This window comes from Pistacia vera, unplaced genomic scaffold, assembly GCF_008641045.1.
Source record: "Pistacia vera cultivar Batoury unplaced genomic scaffold, PisVer_v2 Contig171, whole genome shotgun sequence".
Taxonomy (NCBI): domain Eukaryota; kingdom Viridiplantae; phylum Streptophyta; class Magnoliopsida; order Sapindales; family Anacardiaceae; genus Pistacia; species Pistacia vera.
Window position 1 is genome coordinate 118,832 of NW_022195801.1, and position 25,846 is coordinate 144,677.

The 25,846-nt window shown below is 32.3% G+C and overlaps 2 protein-coding genes across 2 annotated transcripts; both read left to right on the forward strand.

The window, feature by feature from the left end:
• Positions 1-495: 495 nt before the first annotated feature.
• On the forward strand, positions 496-879 carry LOC116125753 (50S ribosomal protein L18-like). Its single transcript, XM_031411468.1, has one exon. The coding sequence runs from the start codon at positions 496-498 to the stop codon at positions 877-879; it is 384 nt and encodes a 127-aa protein (XP_031267328.1).
• Positions 880-11,222: 10,343 nt separating this feature from the next.
• LOC116125784 (protein SRG1-like) lies at positions 11,223-13,187 on the forward strand. The gene is made up of 4 exons (XM_031411500.1): positions 11,223-11,381; positions 11,699-11,949; positions 12,200-12,524; positions 12,813-13,187. The coding sequence occupies exons 1-4, from the start codon at positions 11,298-11,300 to the stop codon at positions 13,074-13,076; spliced, it is 924 nt and encodes a 307-aa protein (XP_031267360.1). The 5' UTR covers positions 11,223-11,297; the 3' UTR covers positions 13,077-13,187.
• Positions 13,188-25,846: the final 12,659 nt, after the last annotated feature.

Sequence of the window (25,846 nt, forward strand, 5' to 3'; positions counted from 1 at the left end):
AAGTGATTCAAGATGTTGTTTCTAATACTGAGAATATCTGGAATACAAATGGAAAATTATATGAACTATATCAAATTCATAGTACTATGTGTAAATAAATTTATTATCCAATGTATTTATATCCTACTCAATAATCCGATTATGCATTGTTCTGTGCTCACTCTAAATATTGCCTGATTTTCGTGTTCACAATAGGCGTATAGTGTTGGGGTATTCTTTTGTAAATATATTGTAATGTTCAGTGCTATCTATGTAGTAGGGTACTTGTTGAATCATTTATGTAATGTTATTCAAACTACGATATAGAATGCTTATTAGACCCTTTTATCACGAGTTTGTTTGAGCATGTGGAATGATTGGTTAAGTTGAAGTCATGTAAATGTAAAAAAGAAATTTTACTTATTTGTTTCATGTATTTTATTCCTTGTTTGTTAGGTGAGACATACTACTTATGACCAGTTCAAATCTGATGAACTGACAGAAATATAGCGAAGGATGACAGTTTTGAAGAGATATGTTTTGCGGTTGTTCATATCATTGAAGTACATTACAGCGAATGTAGTGGACAGAAACAATGGGCGGATTGTTGCAACAGCATCTACAGTTGAACATTCTATAAAAAACTCGCTTGAATGTGGTCGGTCCTGCAATGCCAAGGCAGCAACAGTTGTTGGAGAGGTCTTGGCAATGCGACTCAAAGTGGAGGGCCTTGAACAAGGACAAGGAAGAGGGATTCATGTCGATGTAAACAAAGAAGTTGAGAAAAAAGGTTTCAAGAACCGCACCAAAATATGGGCAATTGTCAATGCGCTCAAGAACAATGGAGTCAAACTCGTTCTTGACGATAGTGATGATGATGCTTCCAGGCCAAGTTTCTGATAAGTTTCCGCTTTATCTTTTTTACGTTTTAGTCTTCCCTAAATGTTTAGATTTCTATGTAGAAGGTAGTTTATACATGTTTTAGTAGTGAAAGGAAAGTGATAGAATTGCTATTTCATGAAGAAAAAAAACATAAATGAGAACGGTGTTAGATCTTTGTCTTTTCCTTCTCATTATCTATTTGCGTTGCCATATATTTATGTCTTATAGTATCCAGATAGCTATGCTTCATGCTCTTAATTCATTTTGCATAAAAGAGTGAACATAGCAATACTAATTAATCTCCCACATAAATTGGTATTTGAGTTTATCTGAGCAACACCAACAATTAGAATCAAAGCAATACTAATCTCCAACATATCATCTCTTAGGGCATGTTTGTCTGAAGCTCTAAAATCAAGTTGACCTATTTGTTTATAACTTTTTTAGGCTTATAAGTTGGGTTTATAAGCCAAAAATAAATAAGTGTAGGGGAACCTATTTTTTTTTATTTTTTTTTTAGCTTATAAGCACTCTACTTATAAATTACGTTGATCAAGTATATTACCATATTATATCTATATAATTTTAAAATTCCATTATATAACCTTATTTATATTTGATAAAATAATGTAGTACCTGATGAACAATTTTATAACCTCACAAATGCACGAATCGTTATCGTAGTCTAATGTGCAAAAGTAAGGGTTGATCCCACAAAGATTTAAAAGCAATTTACTAATCCTAATAAGTATGCTTGAATTAAAACTAATAACTAGAATTAATAATAAAGAATTAAGGAAAACCACTTGAAAAGCAACAACTGATTAAAACTAAAATTAAATAATTATAAAATTATCTAAAGCCCAATTGACCAAAACCTAGAGCTCCAATTTCACCATAATTATCCAGCTCTATGTCTACCATCTATTTATTGTTTATCAATTCACTCTCTAGGGTTCACACTCATTAAATCAACGTATTACCGTAAGGCTTTCGGGATTAACCTAATATCTTTAACATAAGACTAGCTAGGCCGTATAGTCTAGCCTGTGAATTAAAAACTCATTAAACACAAGAATACTTGAAATCAAGAATAAAGGCGCATTTGTCAGAGCGTGTGCACAAACACTAATTATTCAAGAAATCATGAACCTACTAATACTCTGTCAGGCATATGCATAGAGTACTAATCATTCATTCACATGAGTTCTTCAAGATTAAAATATACTATATGTATAATCTCAACACATACAACCTAATAATTCACACTAAGTGTCATCACACAATAATGAAAACTAAAGATTAAATTAATAATATAATGAATCAAGATTTCCATTAAATTGATAACACTAACATATGTTTAACACAGAGCCTTCCAGTTAAGCTACATTGGATCCCTAGAGAAGAATTTAGTTACTCATCAACATAAAGAAAGCAAACCTCAATTCCCCTAAAAGAATGAATAATGCAAAACCCTAGGAAAAATCTCCTTTTCTTTCTTGCTACAAAGTGGCTCTCAATTTAGGTCAAAGAGAATTATCCCTAAAATAAATTACAATGTCCTATTTATACTTTTTCTTTGCTAGGGGTGTTTTTGGAAAAGTACAAGTTCAAGTTAGAGTTGGAAAAAGGTAAATTTTTTCTTTTCTTTGCGATCACACTACAATGTGATTTTGTGGCACCGCGGCGTCGAATTCTCCTGCAAACCTTAAAACTCTTTCGCAATGCCGAATTCTTCACGTCGTGGCACAATCTTTCTGCTCTAATCACTCTTTTGCGTCGTGACGTAGAAAAACCCTGCCACAATGCCATCTAGTTGTTTAGCATTTATTCTCCTCTCGATGATTTGGTTTCTCTTTCTTTGCGTGTCCAAGGCCTCCAAACATCGTGCGAACAAACTTTTCCGCCTAAAAACCTGAAACTTATACACATACCCATGATTCTTGAAAATAAAAATATATAAAGAAGTCTGCATAAAAATAACCCATTGAAGTCATGAATTTCATACAGTCTACCCATAAAATCACAGAATATACAAATCAATTCACCAATCATCACAACCCCCAACCAACTTCTTGCTGGTCTCTAGCAATCAAAGTGATCGAAAATAACCTAACCCATATTATAACAACTTTAAACTAAACTCTTTTCATAGGTTACCATGATTGTATTTAGCATATGCAATAAGCCTTCAAACCCCTAGGTCCCTCTAGTGGATGAGTTATAGCTAGTCTCGTGAGGGTTTACAGTGATGTTACCCACAAACATCCTACAAATCCTAACTAACACACAAACATTCACATAATTATAAAAATAAAACAAAAGCTTCTAAACTAATTCATATAAGTGTCTCAGAAATTGCATACACACACAACATAAAGAATAATCAAACATCACCTCCAATCTAGAATATCCCAAACATCAATCTCACCTTCGTTCTCAACTCTCTAACATCTATCAATCCACAATCTGTCAATCCTAACACCAAAAATAATTTCATATGCAACATCCATAGACAAAAAAGAAATTATCCCAATAATTATGAAATATTAATAAAATTCTGTAAATACAAACTCCATAGGTGTACTTTTCAAACCACTCTCCACTAATATAGAACAATCACACAACTTTAGATCATTAGGACTTTATTGAGCTTGTAATATTTAGGCTAATGTATTGAGTTATGAAAGAATGGAAAGGAATCAAACAAAATAAGAGGATTAATCTTACTTATTTGCAACAACATCGCTCAAAGCATATCACATTCTCTCCAAATTTCCCAAGCCTTTGTTACGTCTCTCTTCCCAACCACATTTGCATTACACACTTTCCATACTTCCTTGATTCATTCATTTTTTTTATTTTCTTCCTTTTTTTTCAGATTTTTTTTTTTTATTTTTGGAATGAAACAATAGTTAGGAAACATGGATATTACAATCATTCCCCTTGTTACCTTGATATTCACAATACACCACAACCCCCAACCCATTCTTTCAAAATATTGAGAAATCACTCTAAGCCACACACATTCCTACTCTCACTTCTAGTAATATTAAGATTAAATCCTCTTAAAAATCATGGGTAGATTAGTGTGTTTAAGGGTTAAAAGGATATGTTATTGTGGGATAAATGAAAGAAAATCAAGGCTAATATAAATTCAATATCAACACAAAAGGGTGACAAGAGATAATAAAATATAGGGTTGGCTTGAAAGGCACAAACGGCCTAAAGATGGCCTAAGTCATTTCTTCAGTCATGTGTCGTCTAGGATTTCGACTCAAGTGGTCATCAAATAGGTTTTAGAATTTGGGGATCTAAAAAAAATGTCATTAGGATAATTACACATAAAACATCCCTAAATGCTATAACTAACCCACCAGACAAACCAAAAACATGAGAGTCTCAAACTTAGGCAAAACCAACATCTAGAATTATTCCCAAACTAAAGTAAAATTTGATTTCTTCTAAATGCTCATGTCATTGCAATTATGTTATTATCATTGACATATAAATTAATCTAGAAAAACTGAAACACATTCAATTAAAAATTAAATTTAAACACACCAAACCTCATGAAAATTAAAATAAAATAAAATAAAGAAAATTCAGGAAAATGGAACTTCCCCACCCCCAACCTAAAACCTACATTGTCCTCAATGTAACAATTAGAATGGAAAAACAGAAAAGGAAAGAGAAAGTTACCCCCTTTAAAGACATCATCAGAACAAGTGTGGCACCACGATGCCATTTTCATCACGTCGTGGCATCAAGCTGCTGCCCAAATTGCTTATGTCTCTTCCTTGCTCCGCCGCGATATAAATATTTTGCGCCGTAGCGTGAAGCTCTTTTCCTACAAACAACTAAAGCATAAAATACAACTAATTAACCTAAAACAAAACAACGAAAACACTCAAAAACTAAAGAAAATAAAACCATAAATGAAATTTACATAACGTTCAAAGTAAAAAGTTGGGTTGCCACCCAAGAAACGCTTTATTTAACGTCTAGGCTAGATGAAATGTGTGATCTATCAGCCTCAATCGTTTGAATCTGAAGGAAATGCCAAGGAATCGAAAACTAAGAACTCCACTATTTCATCCAAAATCGTCATAGTGAGCTTGCCATTATGAACATCAATCACTGTCTTAGTTGTAGCCGTAAATGGGCGGCCGAGCAAAATGGGCAAATCTCTATCATGCGTTGACGGCTTCTCCATATCTAAGACTACAAAGTCAACAAGAATTATTAGTTTATCAACTTTAACCAAGACATTCTCTATAATACCTCTTGGATATTTTATTGAATTGTCAGCCAATTGTAGAGACATTGTTGTTGGTTTTAATTCCCCTATATCCTAATCGAAGAAAAGTGGATTAAGGCATGAGATTAATGCTTGCCCCCAAATCTAGCATTGTTCGTCTTCCTTTTTATCACCCACGGTAAAGTTGATGATGAAGCTACCTGGATCTTTTAATTTGGGTGGAAAATTCCTTTGAAGCACAACACTTACCTTTTCAAGAACCATTACTTTTTCATTAGGTTCAAACTTACACTTGTGAGTAATCAAATCCTTCAAGAACTTTGCATAAGCTGGCATATTCCTTATCACATCAAGCAAGGGTAAATTGTTGGGATTCATGCATTTTGGACATGGAAATGGAGAGAAAATGATGATCAAGATGATGGACATAAGGTAGAAAACAAACAATTAAAACATTAACTTATTAATGTAAGAAAATGATAGAAAATTACCAACTCCTTTGCCTATTAAAAGCTTGATGTTGAAACTTTGAGTCTAGATTCTTCAAAAGAGAATGAAGAAACTCAAAATAAAATCCACCCAAGCCAAACTTGGGGTCTAGCTTTCTAATGGATGCCTCTTGTTGCTCAAATCTCTGTTTGATATTCTGTTGGTTTTTCTGAGAAACTTGAATAAAATTATTCAACATCTCTTTCAATGAGGGTTTTAACGGTTGATTGTTAGAACTTCCTTGTTGCTGATTGTTACTCCAGGAAAAATTGGGATGACTCCTCCAACTCGGGTTTTATGTATTTGAAAATGGATCATATTTAAGCCTCGAGTTGTAGGAGTTCATCATATTAGCTTGCTCTGAATACTCTGGAAAACTCTCACTAGAAGAACAAATGTTAGTTGTATGCCCAATATTACCACAAATAGCACATACCTCTGAAGAATTACTTTGTCCTTGTCCCATCCTCATATTACACATAGTCTTCATTTGCTTGGTCAATTCTAAAACCTGCATTGTTAGCTCAATGTTATTGTTTACTTCATAAATTCCTTTAGATCTTTCTCTAACATTTTTCTGCTATGAATTTGCTCCAAGCATCTCATATAGCTCATATGTCTCTTATGTAGTCTTTTCTCCCATGGCACCACCTGCAGCATTGTCAACTAGGGCTTGGCAAGCCTATGTCAGTCCATCATAGAAAAATTGATTAAGCAATTCTAAAGGATATCTATGATGTGGACATTGAACCAAAAGCAATTTAAAATGCTCACAAGCCTCATGGTCCTCATGGAACGGCTCACCTCCTTTCTGAGTAAAGGTGGCAATCTTACCTCGCAGTTCGACAGTTTTAGCATAAGAATAGAATTTACCTATAAATCTGTTGTAAATTGCATCCCACATGGTAAGTGAAGCTGAGGCCAACGTCATGAACCATCTCTTAGCCGCATCCTTCAATGTGTAAGGAAAGCAACGTATCCGCAATTGGTCTTTTGTCAAACTTTGCAAAGGAAAAGTTTGAACAATAGAATAAAAATCACAAATAAACGTTAAAGGGTCCTCTGTGGCTATGCCATGGAATGAAGGTAACATCTGAAAGTGAATGTGCTTCAGCTCATAATTCCTTGCTACATCATTCAGAACTATGCAAGATGGTGATGTTCCTATAGTAGGATGTACATACTCCTTCATAAGACAAGGTAATTCAACCATTATCTCTGGTTCGGAACTTGAATCTAATGAATTTTCGAAAATCTTTGGTTCCGTTCTCTTTCTACTGATCAAGTCTATTCTATCAACATAAGAAAATAAGTCTTTATCCAGTGATCTATGACCTTGCATTCAAAAACAAACACACCAACGAAAACAAAAACAAAAAATAACCCAAATAAAAACAATACAAATTAAATTAAATAACAAAAATTAAAGCACACGTTATCAAGAAAACTAAATAACTTAAAACAAATCTCGACAACGGCGCCAAAAACTTGGTGAACAATTTTATAACCTCGCAAGTGCATGAATCATTGTTGTAGTCTAGTGTGCAAAAGCAATGGTTTGATCCCACAGAGATTTGTAAGCAATTTACTAATCCTAATAACTATGCTTTAATTAAAACTAATAACTAGAATTAATATTAAAGAATTAAGGAAAATCACTTGAAAAGCAACAACTGATTAAAACTAAAATTAAACAACTATAAAATTATCTAAAACCCAATCAACCAAAACCTAGGGCTCCAATTTCACCATAACTATCTAGATCTATGTCAACCATCTATCTATTGTTTATCAATTCAATATCCGAGGTTCGCACTCACTAAATCAAGGTATTACCATAAGGCTTTCGGGATTAACCTAGTATTTTTAAGACAAGACTAGCTAGGGCGTATAGTCTAGCCTATGAATTAAAAACTCATTAAATACAAGAATACTTGAAATCAAGAATAAAGGCGCATCTGTCAGGGCGTATGCACGGAGTGCTAATCATTCATTCACATGAGTTCTTCAAGATTAAAACATAATATATGTCTAATCTCAACACATACAACCAAATAATTCACACTAAGTGTCGTCACACAATAATGAAAATTAAATATTAAATTAATAACATGAATGAATCAAGATTTCCATTAAATTGATAACAATAACATATGTTTAACACAAAGCCTTCCAATTAGGCTACATTGGATCCCTAGAGAATAATTTAGTTACATATTGATATAAAGAAAGCAAACCTCAATTCCCCCAAAAGCATCAATAATCCAAAATCCTATGAAGAATCTCCTTCTCTTTCTTGCTACAAAGTGGCTCTCAATTTAGGTCAAAGAGAATTATCCCTAAAATAAATTACAATGTCCTATTTATACTTTTTCTTTGCTAGAGGTGTTTTTGGGAAAGTACAAGTTCAAGTCAGAGTTGGAAAAAGGTAAAATTTTTCTTTTCTTTGCGATCCACGCTACAGCGTGATTTTGTGGCACCGCAACATCGAATTCTCCTGCAAACCTTAAAACTCTTTTGCGGTGCCGAATTCTTCATGTCGCACACAATCTTTCTGCTCTAATCACTCTTTCGCGCCGTGACGCAGAAAAACCCTGCCACAGCACCATCCAGTTGTTTAGCATTTATTCTCCTCTCGATGATTTGGTTTCTCCTTCTTCGCACATCCAAGGCCTCCAACCATCATGCGAACACACTTTTCTGCCTAAAAAGCTGAAACTCATACACATACCTGTGATTCTTGAAAATGGAAATATATAAAGAAGTTTGCATAAAAATAATCTGTTAAAGTCATGAATTTCATACAATTCACCTATAAAATCATAGAATATATAAATCATTTCACCACTCATTAGTACCTTTTTTAGTCATTTTAATAATAAAATATATTTATAAGTCATATTTTGCCAAATGCGTTAATTACTTATAAGTACTTTAATCAAACACGTAACTGCTTAAATTTCAAATGCTTATAAGCTTAAATTATCTTACAAGCACAAGCTGCTTATAAGCTAATTTTCATAAGCTCGGCCAAACAAGTTTTGAATATGAGCACACTTTTTTCTTCCATAAAATGAGTCAATAATTCACCATTATATTTTCTAATGAAGTTTTCTATATGATAAAACACAACGATAGAAAAACCCACCAAAAAGTTTGTCTTATACGCGGACCAATTAATAATTTCCTTAAATTTTCAACCAAATAACTAATGACTTGTCTCTTTTTTGCCTTATTCTAGAACACTAAATTTAATTTTATCAAGGAAAGTCTTCCCTCTCCACCAAATCTTCCAGAATTACAGCAAGAAAATGGAAAGTCAAATCTCACAAAAGCCAACTTTCTAATTGTATTATTAATTATGAATATGACGTATATGTATCTATAATAGATTTTCGGTCCATAGAAGACTGACTTTATATTGTTTTTAAGAAAATTACTTTATTTTGCCCCCTGTGAGATGGTTAACCATTAAAATCATTCGCTTTGTTCAGAAAGTATTAAAAACACCCCTATAATATCACAAACTCTCTACAATATATATATCAAACATCCTCGTACAAAATATCAAGTACCTCCAAATATGAGATATTTATACTTCTAAGCCAAGTAGATGAGTTTAATATAAAGTATAAACAATCTTATAGGAGAGAAAATTATATGAATCCATTTTTAAAATGAGTGATACTATTGACCCCTACATTTGATCTCTTTAGACCCCAATTATTGTTACATTTTTAATGACAATTTTATCTCCTATTAGAATTATTAAATAAGTCATAAAAGAGTTATTGGTATCTAAAATTTTATTTCCTCTTTCAATCATAAACTGTATTTTATTTTTGAACAATGAAGACAAAATTTATGCAATTGAGACTTTGATCAAGATCACGTAAATACAACGGATATGAAGGGGGTGTTTGTCTGAGCTTATGAAAATTAGCTTATAAACATTTGAAATTTTAAGCAATTACGTATTTAGTTAAAGTACTTATAAGTGACTGATAAGTAGTTAACGTGTTTGGTAAAATGTGGCTTATAAATACATTTTATTATAAAATGACTAAAAAGGGTACTATATTAAACAATGGTATACTATGAAATTTTAAAATTAAACAAGGATAATGTGATAATATACTTGGTCAAACTAGCTTATAAACAGAGTGTTTATAAGCAAAAAAATTTAAAAAAAAAAAAGTACCTCTCCTAACTTACTATTTTTTTACTTATAGGCTCAAAAAAGTTATAAACAAACAGATCAGTTTAATTTTAAAGCTTATAAGCTAGTTTGACCAGCTTATAAGCTTAGACAAACACCCCCGACATTTATGCTTTGCAATTGTAAATTATTTTGTTAATTTTCCTTTATCTTTTTCCTTCTGACACACTTCTCCAAAGTTTAATTAAATCCATGTGACTATTTAATTAAAGTAGGCGAGTTTTGGTGGGGATGAAGTATCAGACAAATACATAATTCCTAATCAATACTATATGTTCATAAAATATTTTAATTCAACTTAATATTAAAAATTTCAAGTTAAAATAGTATTTAATTTAATAATATCGATTTAATAACTGTATAAACCCAGATTAAAAAATAAATAAATGAAATTAAAAAAGAAAGACAAAAACATTAGGTAGTGAATACTGATTTACGATTAATTATTTATTAAGATGATGAATTCAAACTTTTCTAGTATTGATGATCAATAATTTGTTGGAAATTATTTTTTGCACCCTTCAACTTTTTGTCTAATTAAATATACCCCATCGGAAGGATTAATTTCATATACCCTTGAAAATCTCTTTCAGGTAAGGGATTTTTTTAATTATATATTAATATACCCTATAATTCATGAATGAAAAGATTTCTGATATATTTATTACTATTTTATTTTTAAGTCAATACAGTCAGCCCCATATCAAGGGTATTTTAGTATTTAATGACATGATACTAAGATATTGTTCCTTCTAGATGAATCCAAGATCTATCCTAGATTTTAAAAACATGTGGTTAATTTGGAGCAGATCCAAAAATTTCTGTTATGATACATCAAAATAAAAATAAATTACACATTAATATTTTTGTCGATTAATATTTTTATTAAAATTGGCTAAAATCTAGAAATTGAACATATTAATTTTTTTTTGTTTTTAACTTACAAGTACTACATCCGTCCTGCAAAGTCTTTCCCCTATAAATTAAGTAGTAGTTCCAAGGTTTGCTTAACTAACAAATTTTTTTTTTTTTTAAGTTTTTGAAATAGTAGAAATTTTTCTGTGTTAAATTTTAAGTGTTAAAATAAATAGTATAAAGACAATTTTGGTGAGTATTGATTAACTCATCATAATATAAATTTTAACTTTTAACGGTTTAGTCATTATATCAAACCTTAGAATCTAGGCTCTATACTAGGATCATTAATTCAAATCGTCTGACCAATAATTTAAAAGAAAAAACTGTCTATATAAACAGAAAGAGTGGTAGTCTTTTGGAAAGAAAATCGATCGTTCATCCATGGAGGCAACAATAAAAACGTCCTGGAAATCTTCCCCTGTGCCTAGTGTTAAGAATCTGGCAAACGAGTCTCTGGCTGCAGTTCCACCACGTTATGTTCGTCCCGATCAAGACTCCCCTTCCTTATCCAACGTTACTTCTTCTTTGCCTCAAGTTCCCGTTATCGACATGTCAAAGCTGCTTTCTCCAGATTCCATGGATTCAGAACTCGACAAGTTTCACCATGCTTTCAAAGAATGGGGTTTCTTTCAGGTTTAATCATTCTCTCATGTAGACATCCCAATTTTTTAAAAACATTCGCATTAATATCTTGACACGTCCATAAGAAATAGCTGGATGGTCAAGTTTGAGGTTTGCTCCCACAAGATTTGGGGTCAAAGCCGCTCATGAACACCTTCTTGCTTCCCAAAGATTACAAGGTTGTCGGAGGCTCCGATTTCGAAATTGGGCTTGCAAAGCAAGTGCCGAGATATTTTTAGATTCTCAAATTATAAAAAATAAAAAGTTAATTTCTTGATGCGAGGAAATTGTTATATAGAATTGTAAAGATGGAAATGTTTAATTTGCAGTTAATAAACCATGGAATGAGCAGTTCATTGCTGGAGAAACTGAAGGCAGAGACTGAAGAATTCTTCAATCTGCCAATGGAGGAGAAGAAGAAGAAGTTGTGGAAAGAACCAGGAGAAATAGAAGGATTTGGGGAGGCGTTTGTTGTATCCGAGGAGCAGAAGCTTAATTGGTCAGACGCGTTTTTTGTTATCAGCCTCCCCACTCATTTGAGGAAACCCAATTTAATCCCCAAGCTCCCTCTCCCTTTCAGGTTTTCTTTCTATCAATCTGTTCTTTTAATCTTCAGAGAGAGAGTTTATCTACCCCAAGGTTTTGGTCAATTATCTAAATTCTGCATTTTAAAATACTAGAATGTACTCTCTTAAATTTAACAAACATTTACGTAATTGGTTAATTGAAAGAATTTTTATTGTTTATAGTCTTAATGCTGAACAGGAATGGCAGAATTAAAAATTCTAGCCATGAAAATCCTGAACTTTCGTTTTGCTTACATAATGTAGAGATACGTTGAAAGCTTATTCGGCAGAATTAAAAATTCTAGCCATGAAAATTCTGAACCAAATGGCAAAAGCGTTAAGAATGGAAGCCGATGACATTAAAGAATTTTTTGAAGAAGGAATACAAGGCATAAGATTAAACTACTACCCGCCATGTCCACAACCAGAGCTCGTTATGGGCCTCAATCCTCACTCTGACAATGTCGGCCTCACAATTCTCCTTCAGCTCAATGAAATGGAAGGCCTTCAATTCAAGAAAGACGGCATCTGGGTTCCCGTTAAACCCGTACCAAACGCTTTTGTCATCAATATCGGGGACATGCTAGAGGTGATGCTCCTCACAAAATAGCCTTTCTTTTTTTGGGGATACGATCTTCTTATTTAAAATTTTAACTTAAATTGAGATAATAATTCCCTGATCATGAATATTTCATTCTAATGAATATAAGATGAAAGTTGGAGGTCGTTATTTTCATTGTGATCTCATCAACTCTTAAATCATTGGATTGTAATGGATGAAAATTTATGTTGACAATTTACGTTAAAAGAACTCATCCCTTTTTTTGTCTTTCTTGCAGTAATTCATGTCTAAATTTTTGTGTTATGATTTTTGCAGATTGTAACCAATGGAATTTACCGAAGCAATGAGCATCGAGCAACTGTGAACTCAGTGAAAGAAAGGCTCTCAGTCGGCACATTTTATAGCCCCAAAATCGACGGCAATATCGGTCCGGCGCCAAGCCTTATTACACCCCAAACTCCGGCGTTGTTTAAGACAATAAGTATGGCAGAATATCTGAAGGGAATATTTTCCAGCGAAAGGCGAGGAGGATCATATCTTGATGTAATGAGGAGGAAAAATGAGGAGGAAAGTGGATAAGTGATGTGGAAATTGTATCATAAAGTTTTCGTCACTGCTGCTGGTATGACTTCTAAATGAGCAGCACTACATTTACAATTTTTTTCATACAACATTTTCATACAATCCTGATGTGACAACTCACAATTTGTCATCTCGCAGTGGGTTTCATCTTTCCAAATACAAACTGATCAATCGCGAACTGTCATCTCAGGGTTGTATAAAATAGTTGTATGAAAAAGTTGTAAATATAGTTTTATTGCTTTTAAAATAATTAAGATTAAATAAGTTGTATCTGAAGAAATAAAAATTGTGATTCAAAATGATTAAATGTCGGCAAGTTGTGTTTTTTTTTTTTTTTTTAATGCGGGCATTATGTATTCGAAGGAATTAAAATTAAACTTTTTAATTGTCAAAATTCTTCTAAATAATACTCCAACTAGATGCCAAGCCCGCGCGTTTTGTGATTATGTTTATTGGATGTTTTGAAACAGTTTGTAAACAGCTTTATGGTAATGACATAAATTAATTATATTCATCTATAAGAATTGTTAAGCAACTTTGAGAAAGTGTGTTTTTCATCTTGCTCTAATATGATTAGATAAGTTAAAATGTGATAATGTATCCAGGGATGATGGTTATTGCATGAGATGTAATGAGAACTACATGCATATGTTTGTTTGGGCTCCCTTGATCTTCTTTGTCATGTTTGACCATGACTAAATTTTTGCCATAAAAAACTTTATCATCCCATTCATGTTTTGATGTAATATGCTTGGAAGATGATTCTTTTAAAATGCTCATATGTTTTTTTTCCATAACTTTGACATGCTAAAAGTTTTACCCTTTAATTTGATTAAAGTGTTGCATGTTTGAAGTATGTGCAAATGTTGCAACTCTTTAGTGGTGGAAATTTTAATGGCATAGAGTTATGATGTGTGGTTAGCTAAAATACATGCAAAGTGGCAAGTGCACTAGTCTTAAAAAGTAATAGAGTGGTGAAATGAGTATCGTCCCACAGAGATTGTGTATTAACTACTGATATTTCTAATTTATTACTAATTGAAGAACATAAAGAATTTGAATTGATGGGAGACAAAATGAATTAAACTAAAAACAAAGTATTAAAACTTGCAAGAAATTAAAACAACACTTTTTTTGGGTAATTAATTAAAACAACACTAAATTAAAGCAAATGGATTAAACTTCTTAAAACAAAGAAGTTAGGGCTTTTAACTTCACCAAGTTCTAACTAAACCTACGAATTCCAATTGTTCAAATTCTATTGATATGACTAAAAATCGATCTCCCTAAGATGTTTGGCACTCCCTCTCGGGTTATACCATCCCACCTATTACTATTAAGCCTCCGCACCCAAAGATCGAGACTTAATAGTTCAAGGTCTCTTAAGCATTGTAGAATCTTATCCATATTACTAAGATCGCATTTATCTATCTTTAGTTTTCGCTCAACCAAAGGTATCTATCCCTAAAAGCCACACATGAATTGCTTCTCAGAACATGTTCAACAAGTTATTTGAATGAAAACCCAACATCCAAACACAATAAAAACGGAGATAAACACTTAATCACAACAATAGAACTCAAGAACAATAAGAAATTCATAGATTAAGCAAGTAAAATCAAGGATCCATCAAAACCCCAACTAAAACATATTAGTTCATGATAAAAACAAAATCTAACATTAACAAAATGGAAATACTTAGTTCAACATAAAATCAAAGGAAGAGAGAGAGAAATCTTCTCTAATTTGGAGCACAAATCTTCAAAAACTCTTCTTCTCTTCAAAAATCCTTTACAAATGACGAACTCTCTTAAAAAATTAGACTAACTTTTCTTTAAATATTAACCTAAAATCCTTGGACAATAAGCCTTAGACGCAAAACACGTCGTTTAGAAAAACAAAATTTTTCCAGTTTCACCGCAGCGAAGCTTTTTCTTCGGCGCGGTGAAGTTCTATTTTAAGGCCTGAATTTACGAAACTGCCCTCATCTTTTCTTTTCACTTGAATCTTCACTCTTCTTGGTTTTCGATCAAATCAAGCTTCAAGAGTGATTCCAATCAACCTCAGAACCTCTCTGATCTTCTAAACTACGAGCAAAACTGGGTCAACAAGCTCAATTTTGCTCTGTTTCTCTCCAAAACAGGATTTAGGCCTGAAACATAAAATAGACTGAATTAAATAACAATTCAGACCAAAATCCGAAGAGAAGTATTAAAAATCCTATCAATCATAAGAAAAACAATATAATCTTAGGATCATCAAGTTATAGAGTTTATTAATTCATATGATGAATTGGATTATGTGATATGCATGATGATGGTAATATTTTGCATGATATTTAATTTGATTAAATTATCTTATAATACATGATTATATGGCATAATTTTTTTTTTTTAATGTTAATAATTTGATTTTGAATTGTTCAAAATGATGATGCAATATGACATTGTGATGTGACTTGTGTCATAAAATGATTTCTTGTTCAAATAAGCAAACCTATTTTTCTATGTCATGCATGTAATTTTTGAATTCAATTGAAATGATGTTTATTAATTAAATAAGAAAATATTATTTTATTCAGGGTGGAAATTGACAAAATTTGTTTTTATGATAGAATTCCTTAAAAATTGAGGTAATTGTTGCATGCCCACAAAAATATTACCACACACACACACACACACACACACATATATATAAAATTCTAGTCCCAACTTAGGTCAGTTATAAATAAGAATAAATTTCACATTGTAATAAGTTATAATTTCTCTAAGTCTCATCTTAAGGAACTTGACTCTACATAGTAATAATTATATGTATATCGCAAAAAATATATATTATGTTATATTAAACATTTAAGATAAAATAAAATATTTATCTAAAGTTGTTTGGGATAATAATTTATACTTTAGAGTTGTTACTACATCTTTTATCTTGCAGGTACGTAATAAGCCGCCAGCATGAATTCCTTCTTGTTAAAGCCAAAATATTTCTAGCTCTCAAACATGTTTAGAGTTTCTTGGTATGAAATTTTTTGTATTTCCGTACTATCATCATCAGGATTATCTCCGTTCTCCTCTTGTTTAATTCCAATAGTGATTTCTTCTTCAGTTAAAACATATACGACTTGTTGCTTATTTGGATAATCGAGAAAGATATTAATATCCATTTGATTAGTATAGTGAAATTATCGAATCTAATCACTCAATTTTACAGTAACTCTTTGATATCCATTTCCGTACTATCCTAATGCTACTAAAACAATGAATTGAAATCATAATACTGCTAAAACATGAATTATAAAATAAGAAATCAAAGCAATAATTCTTGTAACTACACCTCTATTAAATTATAACCTCCTTATAGTAATAAATTTAATTGGTTCCAACATTATGACTATAGAGAGGTTCTATTGTATATATAAATAGATGCTAAAATATATGTATTTATGCAGTTAATTTATATTCATGCCTTTAAATAATTGTTTATTTTATATGGTATGGATGGATTAATATTTATTTGGATGAATATTTTGATCATGGGTGCCATTTGGTTTTCAAAAATATTCAAAAGGGTTCTTAAATATTCTTTTATTAAATGGCATGTAATAATTAAATTTTATATGTTCATTTATTTTAATTGGGCATGCATGCTTAAAATCCAATTTGTAATTGAATCGGTTCGACGGAAACCCGAAGAGCATCTAGATGATGATGCGATTGAATATATAGGATTAGGATAAATAGTTACCTTTAGGATGTATTTTCGAAAAACCCCATGATCAACCCACATGCTTTAATTTGTGCATATATGTGATATGTATGGAATGTTTATTAAACATAGCATGTTAAAATTAACTAAAGTTAAACGTAAATCTCCCTAATTAAAATTATTACATCCAAGTCTCCCATTATGAGTTAACTAAATTCTTTAACATAAATTTTAATATTCCAAGATTTCTATTATGTGAGTGATATGATCTTTATGCCGTAGAATTAAGTTGATCTTGTTCTTGGATGGATATTTTCATCTTGACCAAGATTTCTATAATGTGAGGACATGATGAAAATGTCATATTAAGAAAGCATAATGGTTCGGATTTAACTAGCCTGGGGTACCAAGATTTCTATTATATGAGGTATCCAAAGCTAGGACAAGGAATATAGATCAAATCTTGTATACTGATATAAAAGGAAAATAGTTTCCTACTTGTTAAACTTAATTAACCAAGATTTCTATTATGTGAGGTTAATTGAATTTAATAAGAAATTGAGTACTCACTAAGAAATTTAATCCAACGAAAATGTTTGGATCCTATCTAAGGGAGTGTAGGACTCGAATAAAATAGTGGGAGCTAATTTGATTATGCAATAAAAGGTTTTAAAAGATTACAAGACACTAATAAAATTATTTTTCTTTGAAGTTTCATCTTAAAATTGTGATAACTAATTAAAAATGGCCAACAATGTTCTCCTAAGGATAATGGACAATAAAATATTGACTGGACCCAACCTCAAGGAGTGGCTAAGAAATCTCAAAATCGTTCTGGATTTCGAAAGGATAGCTTATGTCCTAGAAGCACCTCTTCCACTTGATATTGGAACCGATGCTCCACAAGTTGAGCAGGATGCTTTTGAAAAATGGAAAGAGGATAGTAGGAGGGCTCAAAACTGCATGCTAGCTTCAATGAATAGAGAACTTCAAACTAAGCACGAAAAGGTTTCAAATGCTTATGATATCCTCGCAGCTCTACAAAAGTTGTATAGAGAAAATCCAAGAGTGGTTGAGTATGACTTATGTGCATCCCTTTTTAACTTGAAGCTGAGGGAAGAGGTACCTCCAGATGATCATACAATTAAGATGATCAATGGATTAGGACAACTAGATTTGTATGGGTGGTCATGCCAGACTACCTTAAAGTGAATTTGATTCTACAATCCCTTCCCCCAATTTATAAACTGTTTATAACTAACTACAATCTGAATAGAATTGAGCGAACTCTCCCTAAGTTGCTTAATGAGCTTCAAGAATTCCATAAGCAGAATATGAAAGGGAAAGGACATGAGAATGTCTTTGCTGCCTCCACCAGTAGGGCCAATAAAAGACCCAAAAAGCAATAGAAGAGAGGTCCAAAAGTTGGACCTAAGAAAAGAAACTTCAAAAAGGAAGCGGCAAAGGATGAGAAAGCCAAGCTAAAAGGAAAATGTTTCCATTGTGGGGTGGATGGACACTGGAAGAGGAACAGTCCTTAGTAGTTGGACAGTCTGAAGAAGGCTAAAGCAGGTATGAACCAATGTCTTATGATTGAATTTCAATTGAGTATTAATTCAGATAATCATTCATAGATACTAGATTGAGCAGCAATATCTCATGTTTGTATGTCTTTGCAAGTACTTCAGAATAATTCAAGGGTGACAAAGGGCAAGATCATTTTAAGAATGACAAATGGGGTACGAGTTGTTGCCAAGGCCTTGGGGACTTGCTCAATAAGACTACCTTCATGACATGTTTTGAATTTGTATAAAGTGTTATATTTTGATAAAGCCAGTAGGAACATCATTTACATATCTGCTTTATGTAAATTTGGTTACGTAATACAGTTCAACAAAAATGAATGTTCAATATATTTTGGAAATATATTAGTTGGAAAAGTTGTAAATACAAATGGTTTGTATGTCTTGGAACAAAATGATTATGCTTCAATCAATGTCATTTCAAATAAAAGAACTCGATCTCAAGCAAATCCTAAAGTTTTATGGCGTCATAGATTAGGTCATATAGGAGAATGAAGATTGACCTAGCTTCGAGAAAGTGGGATTCTAGACTCATTGGGTTTTGAACCCTATTCAACCTGTGAATCATGTCTCCAAGGTAAGATGACCAAGTTTCTCCTTAAGAATTAAAGAGAGCGAGCTAAACAACTACTAGGACTCATACATATAGATGTCTGTGGATCATTCAGTACTTTAGCCAGGGAAGGATTTGAATAGTTCATTACCTTTACAGGTGATATGTCACAATATGGGTATTTGTATTTAATGAAATACAAATCCGAATCCTTTGAAAACTTTAGGGAATTCAAGAATGAAGTATAAAATCAAATTAGAAAGAGTATTAAAATACTACGATCAAATCATGTAGGTAAATACTTGAGTACAGAGTTTTAAGAGTTCTTAAAAGAAAATGGGATCATCTCACAATTAACTCCTCCATATACACCTCAGCTTAATGGAGTGTCTAAAAGGAGAAATCATACCCTATTGGATATGGTGCAATCAATGGTAAGTTTTACAAACTTACCAGTGTCTCTATGGGGATATGTTCTCCAAACCGTTGTGCACATCCTTAATAGGGTCCCGTCCAAAACTATTTAAAAAACCCTGTATGAAATATGGTATGGAAAACATCCAAGTCTGAACTACATGACGATTAGGGGTTGTCCAGCTTATGTTAAGTTAGTCAAATTTGATAAGCTAGATGCTAAATCTCAGAAGGGTCGATTCATTGGATATCCTAAAGATAATTTAGAATATTACTTCTACTTTCAAACTGATCATAAAATTTCTATCAATAGAAATGCACACTTTCTTGAGAATGAGTTCTTAGAGGAAGGTGGTGTTGGAAGAAATGTTGAACTCAAGGAAGAGTCCATAGAGCCACGAATCAAAATTACTGAAGCTAGAGCATCCACTCAGGGAACCTCAGTATCAGATACTAAAGTTCCAGTACAAAAATCTTCTAGGGTATCAAAACCTCCCGAAAGATATGGATTCTTGCATGGGAAAGATTTTGAATCCTACTTAGTGGGAGTAGATGATCATGATAATGATCCTAGAAGTTATGAGGAAGCAATACTGGATAAAGATTCAGGAAAATGGCTGGAAGCAATGAATTCTAAAATAGAATCAATGCATGCCAACCAAGTTTGGTCACTTGTAAATCGACCACAAGGAATAGTTCCTATTGGCTGTAAATGGATCTGCAAGAGAAAGGTTAGCACGGATGGAAAGGTAGAGACTTTCAAAACTGGCTAGTAACAAAAGGTTATACTCATAAACAAAGGATGGACTATGAGGAAACTTTTTGTAGCTATAATTAAATCCATCCACATAATGTTAGCCATTGCAACATACCATGATTATAAAATTTGGCAGATGGATGTCAAAACAGCTTTCCTCAATGGATTCATTGAGGAAAATATATATATGGAACAACCAATAGGTTTTGTATCCACTATTGATAGGAATAAGGTATGCAAATTGCATCAATCCATTTGTGGATTAAAGCAAGCTTCCAGAAGTTGGAACACCCGATTTGATAACACGATCAAATCATTTGGTTTTGTTAAGAATCTAGATGAGCCTTGTATATACAAATGGGTTAAAGATCATGCCATCACATTTCTAATCATATTATATGTAGATGATATGCTTTTGATGGGAAATGATGTAGGCATGATGACAGAGGTTAAAATCTAGTTTTCTCAATGAAAGAGTTAGGAGAAGCGACCAGTGTGCTTGGAATTCGTATCTATAGAGATAGAACGAAAAAGGTAATTAGATTATCCCAGAAATTGTATATAGAGAAAATGCTAAAACGATTCAGCATGGAGAACTCTAAGAGAGGTCTATTCCCCTTCACTCATGGTCTTCATCTTTCCAAAGAGATGGGTCCAAAGACCGATGAAGAACGACAGAGGATACATAATGTGTGTTATGCTTAAGTGATAAACCAATATTTGCCCTAGTATTTTGTTATGTTTTTTGTTGTTATTTGTGTGTTTTACCTTAAGAATATGTTACTTTGAGGTGGTTTTTACTATTTTGAAGGTACATGAACTTTTGGAATGCATTAGGAAGAAATCGTGCAAAATGCGTCGAGAATCGGAGTTGAAAAGAGGAAGAAAAATGAGAAGCAACTAGATGGCGCCACAACTGAGTTTTTCAACACCACAGTGCTAAAAAGTGATCTGGGTAAAAAGTTAATGCCGCGGTGTGAAGAATTCGACGCCACGACGCAAAAGAGTTTAAGGTTTGCAAGAAGATTCGGCCCTGTGGCGTGGATCACGGAGAAAATAAAATTCTCACATTTTCCAACTCCAACTTGAATTTGTATTTTCCCAAAAACACCCCTAGCAAAGAAAAACTATAAATAGAACATTGTAATTTATTTTAAGAGAATTCTCTTTGACATAAATTGAGAGTTTTATGTTTTTGAGAGTGTTACTTTATTAAGAGAAATTGTGAGTTTTCAACAAGGGAGAGAAGGAAAAGGATCAATCTACTTCAATTCCTAGGTGATTTCTTTTCAATTACATCTTATTTTGCAATATGATTAGTTTTTCATTAATTGAGTTCATTGGTTTGAGTTTAATTATGAACAACTAAATATATTGTGGCAGTTTAGTTTAACCATCATGATTGTATTGGGTATTCGGTGATTTGTTTTATGAAAATTTTAGATTGTTCTTCATGATATTAATTATAATTTGTTGACTGGTCAATTACTTTTTATAATTAAAATTGAGAATTAGGGTTCTAGTGATCATCTTGCCTTGATTAAGCTCTATTAAACAAGAGTTCAAGTTGAATACATGATCATTGTTTTGATTTGGATGGTTGTATGATTTCCTTGTGCAAATTACAATTAATTAGTTAACAACTTGATCATAAAAGTTAATTAGTTAATTATAAACGGAGAATAAACATTATCATTGGAATTCTCCATGGCTTAGTGGAAAAATCAACAATCTGAACTTAGGATTTAATTGTTTTATTTGCCAAATATTCCAATACATGATTGAGAAGTCGCCACTATCACTCTCATTGATTGAATTCACTTCAGCAAATTGCATTCGTTAATTTTAATTAATTTATAGTTTTATTTTAGATTAATTTCCTCCATCTTTTGGTTAGAGTGTTAGGATTTAATTAATTGTTTTGTTTAGTTGTTAAAGAAAATAAATTAAGAATTTAGACCACTGCAATTCCGCGAGAGATCGACCTTGGTAGTATACTTATCGCTAGCTATTAGCGATTCGTGCACTTGCGAGTACTAAATTTGCACATCATTAAGTCATAGGCAGCTTAATGTATGTAATGATATGTACAAGACATGATATAGCTTATGCTATAACTGTTATGAGCAGATATCAGTCAAATCCAAGGAAGAAACATTGGTCAGTTGTAAAATTGATCCTCAAGTACTTAAGAAGAACTAAGGATTTGATTCTGAGTTATGAATGTTCAAAATTAAACATTCAAGGATACTCAGATTCTGATTTCTAATCAGATATTGATGATAGAAAATCTACATCATGGTTCATTTTTGTATCTAATAGAGGTGCTGTTAGATAGAAAAGTTTCAAACAGACAACTAAATAGACTCCACTACAAAAGTTGAATACATTGCTACTTCAGAAACAGCAAAAGAGGTTGTTTGGATGCATAAGTTCGTATCTGAACTAGGTGTGGTTCCAAACATGGCTTACCTAATAAGCATGTTCTATGACAATACTTGAGCTATTGCACAGGAAAAGGAACCAAAAATCCAAACATATTCAACGAAAGTATCACATTTTGAGAGAATTCGTTGGAGCTTGAGAGATTATAATACTGAAGACATATTCAGCAGAAAATGTAGCTGATCCACTAACTAAGGTGATGACACAGAAGCAATTGGACCATCATCTTGAGAAGATGGGTATGAGATACAACAACGAATGGCTTTGGTGTAAGTGGGAGTTTGTTAGTGTATGCCCTAGAAAGCATTCGTGTTATCAGTTTCAGAGCATTTTATCTTGTATCAATATTTTATAAATAATAAAAGAAAGAGTTCTTCAATTCATATATATTACCTGCTTCCTTTATTCTTTCATGCATTTAAAATAAAGTATGTATATGAATTGTCTAGATAATTCATTTAATAAGTAAATGAATTTATCAAAAGGTTCCTTGCGGAAGCAAAAATGAATTTATCAAAAGGTTCCTTACGGAAGCAATATTATTTGGGCAACAATATTGCATAGTAGGCATACAAAATGCTTTCAAAAGATATTATGAGTTGATATAAGTACGGAAGACGATGATAATCATGTCATTAGGGCATTAGTATGGATTAGCGGTTGGTGAACTATTTTTCGAACGTGACCGAATAACGACAAATCACTTGAAAAAGCATGTAGTCAATGATTTATCATTTGGTTATATCAGTACATGATGTAGTCCTTTGACTTGAGACATCGCGATCGGATACGTATGGTTCATATGGTGTATAAGTAAGAGACTAGTCATGTTTCCTATGATAAAGCTTATTTGGTCATGCATCGTTCATATGCATAAACGAACAATGGTCAAGACAAGAACCATTGACTCGAAAATATAGGATCAAGAGTATCGTTGACTCCATCCGGATCCGAGTTCCTGGACGAACGTTGATAAATGTTGGAAACCAAAACCTTTAGCCATAATATATCATTAGTCATACGAAAGTAAGTTCATGATCACAAGTTCCAAATATATTGATTAACGATTCAAAAGAATATCGAGTTTAGGATTTTGGTGTTCCATGAATTCATGCTCGATCAAGTTATATCAATGGAGAGACTTTATCTGCATGGCACATATGATCTGAAAAAGGGTTCCATGAAGTATTTTTTTTATCATGGTTTAGGGACTATGACACATTGCTAAATGTTTACCATAGTCGTTGGGCCTCCGGACAAGTTTTTAGAAAGATCCAAAACCGGCTCACAACTAATCCACGGTAGACCTACATGGTCACACCAATAACCTTGTGCAGTTAGAGAAAAAAGAGGATGAAGAAAAGATTATCCAAAGAAGGCTAGCACCTTTCGGGGGTAATAATGGAATTTCTATGTAAATCGTTACATAGAATTATTCATGACATTTTAAAGGTTAAAATGGTTAAGTTATAATTAATTGAATTTTATTATAATATCTTAAAGGGGTAAGATAAATAAAATAAAAAATGGGCCAAATTACTAAATGCTTGAGTTCAATTAAAAATAAGATTTTTATAAGGGCATGCAAGTAAAAAGTGGTAATTAAAATTTTGCCCTAGTCTATATAAGTGAAAGGAAAATGGATTTTAGAACATAATTTTCTTTTCTCTTATCTATCTACCTCTTGGCTCTCTCTCTTGCCTTGCTGGTGTTAAAGTGTGGAGGATTCATCCTTTTGGATCTTGGCTTCATCAAACCTTGGCACTAGGCGAAGGTTTAACCCATTACTTGTTCCATGTATGTGTTTTTTCATTCCTAAGTTTTATATCTAGGCTTGCATGCTTGTTTTTCATGCTTGCCATCTTATTTCCACCACTACTTCATATCTTTCAAAAAATGTAGCATTTTCATATATTTATAAAATTTGATTGTATTTTGTATCCCCAATTCATTTAGCAAAGGTTAAAGCGACGCCGGAATTGGCAAAAATTCTCCAAAAAGTTGACACCAACTTAGATGATCTACATGCTGCCAAAGAAAAATTCAAAGAAGTAATTGACCAAATGTTAGATATCATACAATCTGCCATGGATATTATTTATGATATAAACACAAGAAAGTATGCATTTGTTGTAGAGGAACTGAAAATCTTAAGGAAAATAAAAAAGAACCCCCATCTACATCATCCAAACCTACTTGACAGAATGAAAAACCAATGTATACATTTCCTTAATAATAAAAATACATTAAATAAATTTCAAGTTACTGATTGCTTAATATTAAACTGACTACTTGATTCTCTATATGCTACTTTATTTTGCTTTCCCTCTTAATCTTTACCAAATCCAACATTCCCCATAATAATATATGTGGGAAAAATATGCTTAACAATTATTATGGCTGAAAATAAGTAGTTTATGTCATTACCATAAAGTTGTTTACAAACTGTTTCAAAAACATCCAATAAACATACCCGCACAACGTGCGGGCTTCCCATCTAGTTTATTATCGAGTCAAGAATGTTTAATAACAAAAATCCTCTAGATGTTTAAAATAACCAAAAAAATTCTTACTTTTAATAATTTTTTTGTAAATTGTTATTATTATAGGTGGATAAATATTTATCGAACTATTCGGGCTATTCATTTAACACTTAAAACTTAATTGCGGAAAATTTATGTTATTTCAAAAACTTCAAAGTTGTTGTTCAACCTAAAACTATACACATGGTTAATGGAGACCATGTTGTCGAATGTCAAAGATCTAATCATCAATAAGGAAATGACATCGAAATCACCAAAACGAGATCGACATAGTCATCAATTAATAAAACCTTGAACTTGTTGGATGTGATTTATACTTTGCACAGGGTTAACACCGATGCATTCAGGGGTCCCGTTCCTTGGTGAGTGTCATAGTGGAAAATCTAATGTGAGAAATAGAATGAAATAGTGAATTACCGATACTTTTCATTATCGTATTATGCAGATATAAAACTACTCTATTTGAATACTGGACGTAAGTCCTTCATTGGAATGAACCAGTGTAAATCGACTATTTTTTTCTTACTTCTATGTTTTCATTGTTGTGTTTTGACTGTGATTTCAACCGAACGTAGATTCGAACGTCTCTAACTCAAGTCCACATTCGAAACGTCAACAATACTATTAGTAAATTTACATGTATTAATCTCATTAGTATGTTAGTATAACAAGTAATTAATTAATTACTCTTAATAATATGTGATAAAGAGTAGTACTATTAATTAGTTCTTTTTTTTTTTTTTTCCAATATCATTAATCCTACT

Bases quoted from the DNA above. Each gene is read 5' to 3' on its own strand.
- LOC116125753 (XM_031411468.1), top strand. From the start codon at position 496: ATGACAGTTTTGAAGAGATATGTTTTGCGGTTGTTCATATCATTGAAG.
- LOC116125784 (XM_031411500.1), top strand. From the start codon at position 11,298: ATGTCAAAGCTGCTTTCTCCAGATTCCATGGATTCAGAACTCGACAAG. The intron at 11,382-11,698 runs GTTTAATCATTC...TTTAATTTGCAG, and splicing joins AAGAATGGGGTTTCTTTCAG to TTAATAAACCATGGAATGAG. The intron at 11,950-12,199 runs GTTTTCTTTCTA...TACATAATGTAG, and splicing joins AAGCTCCCTCTCCCTTTCAG to AGATACGTTGAAAGCTTATT.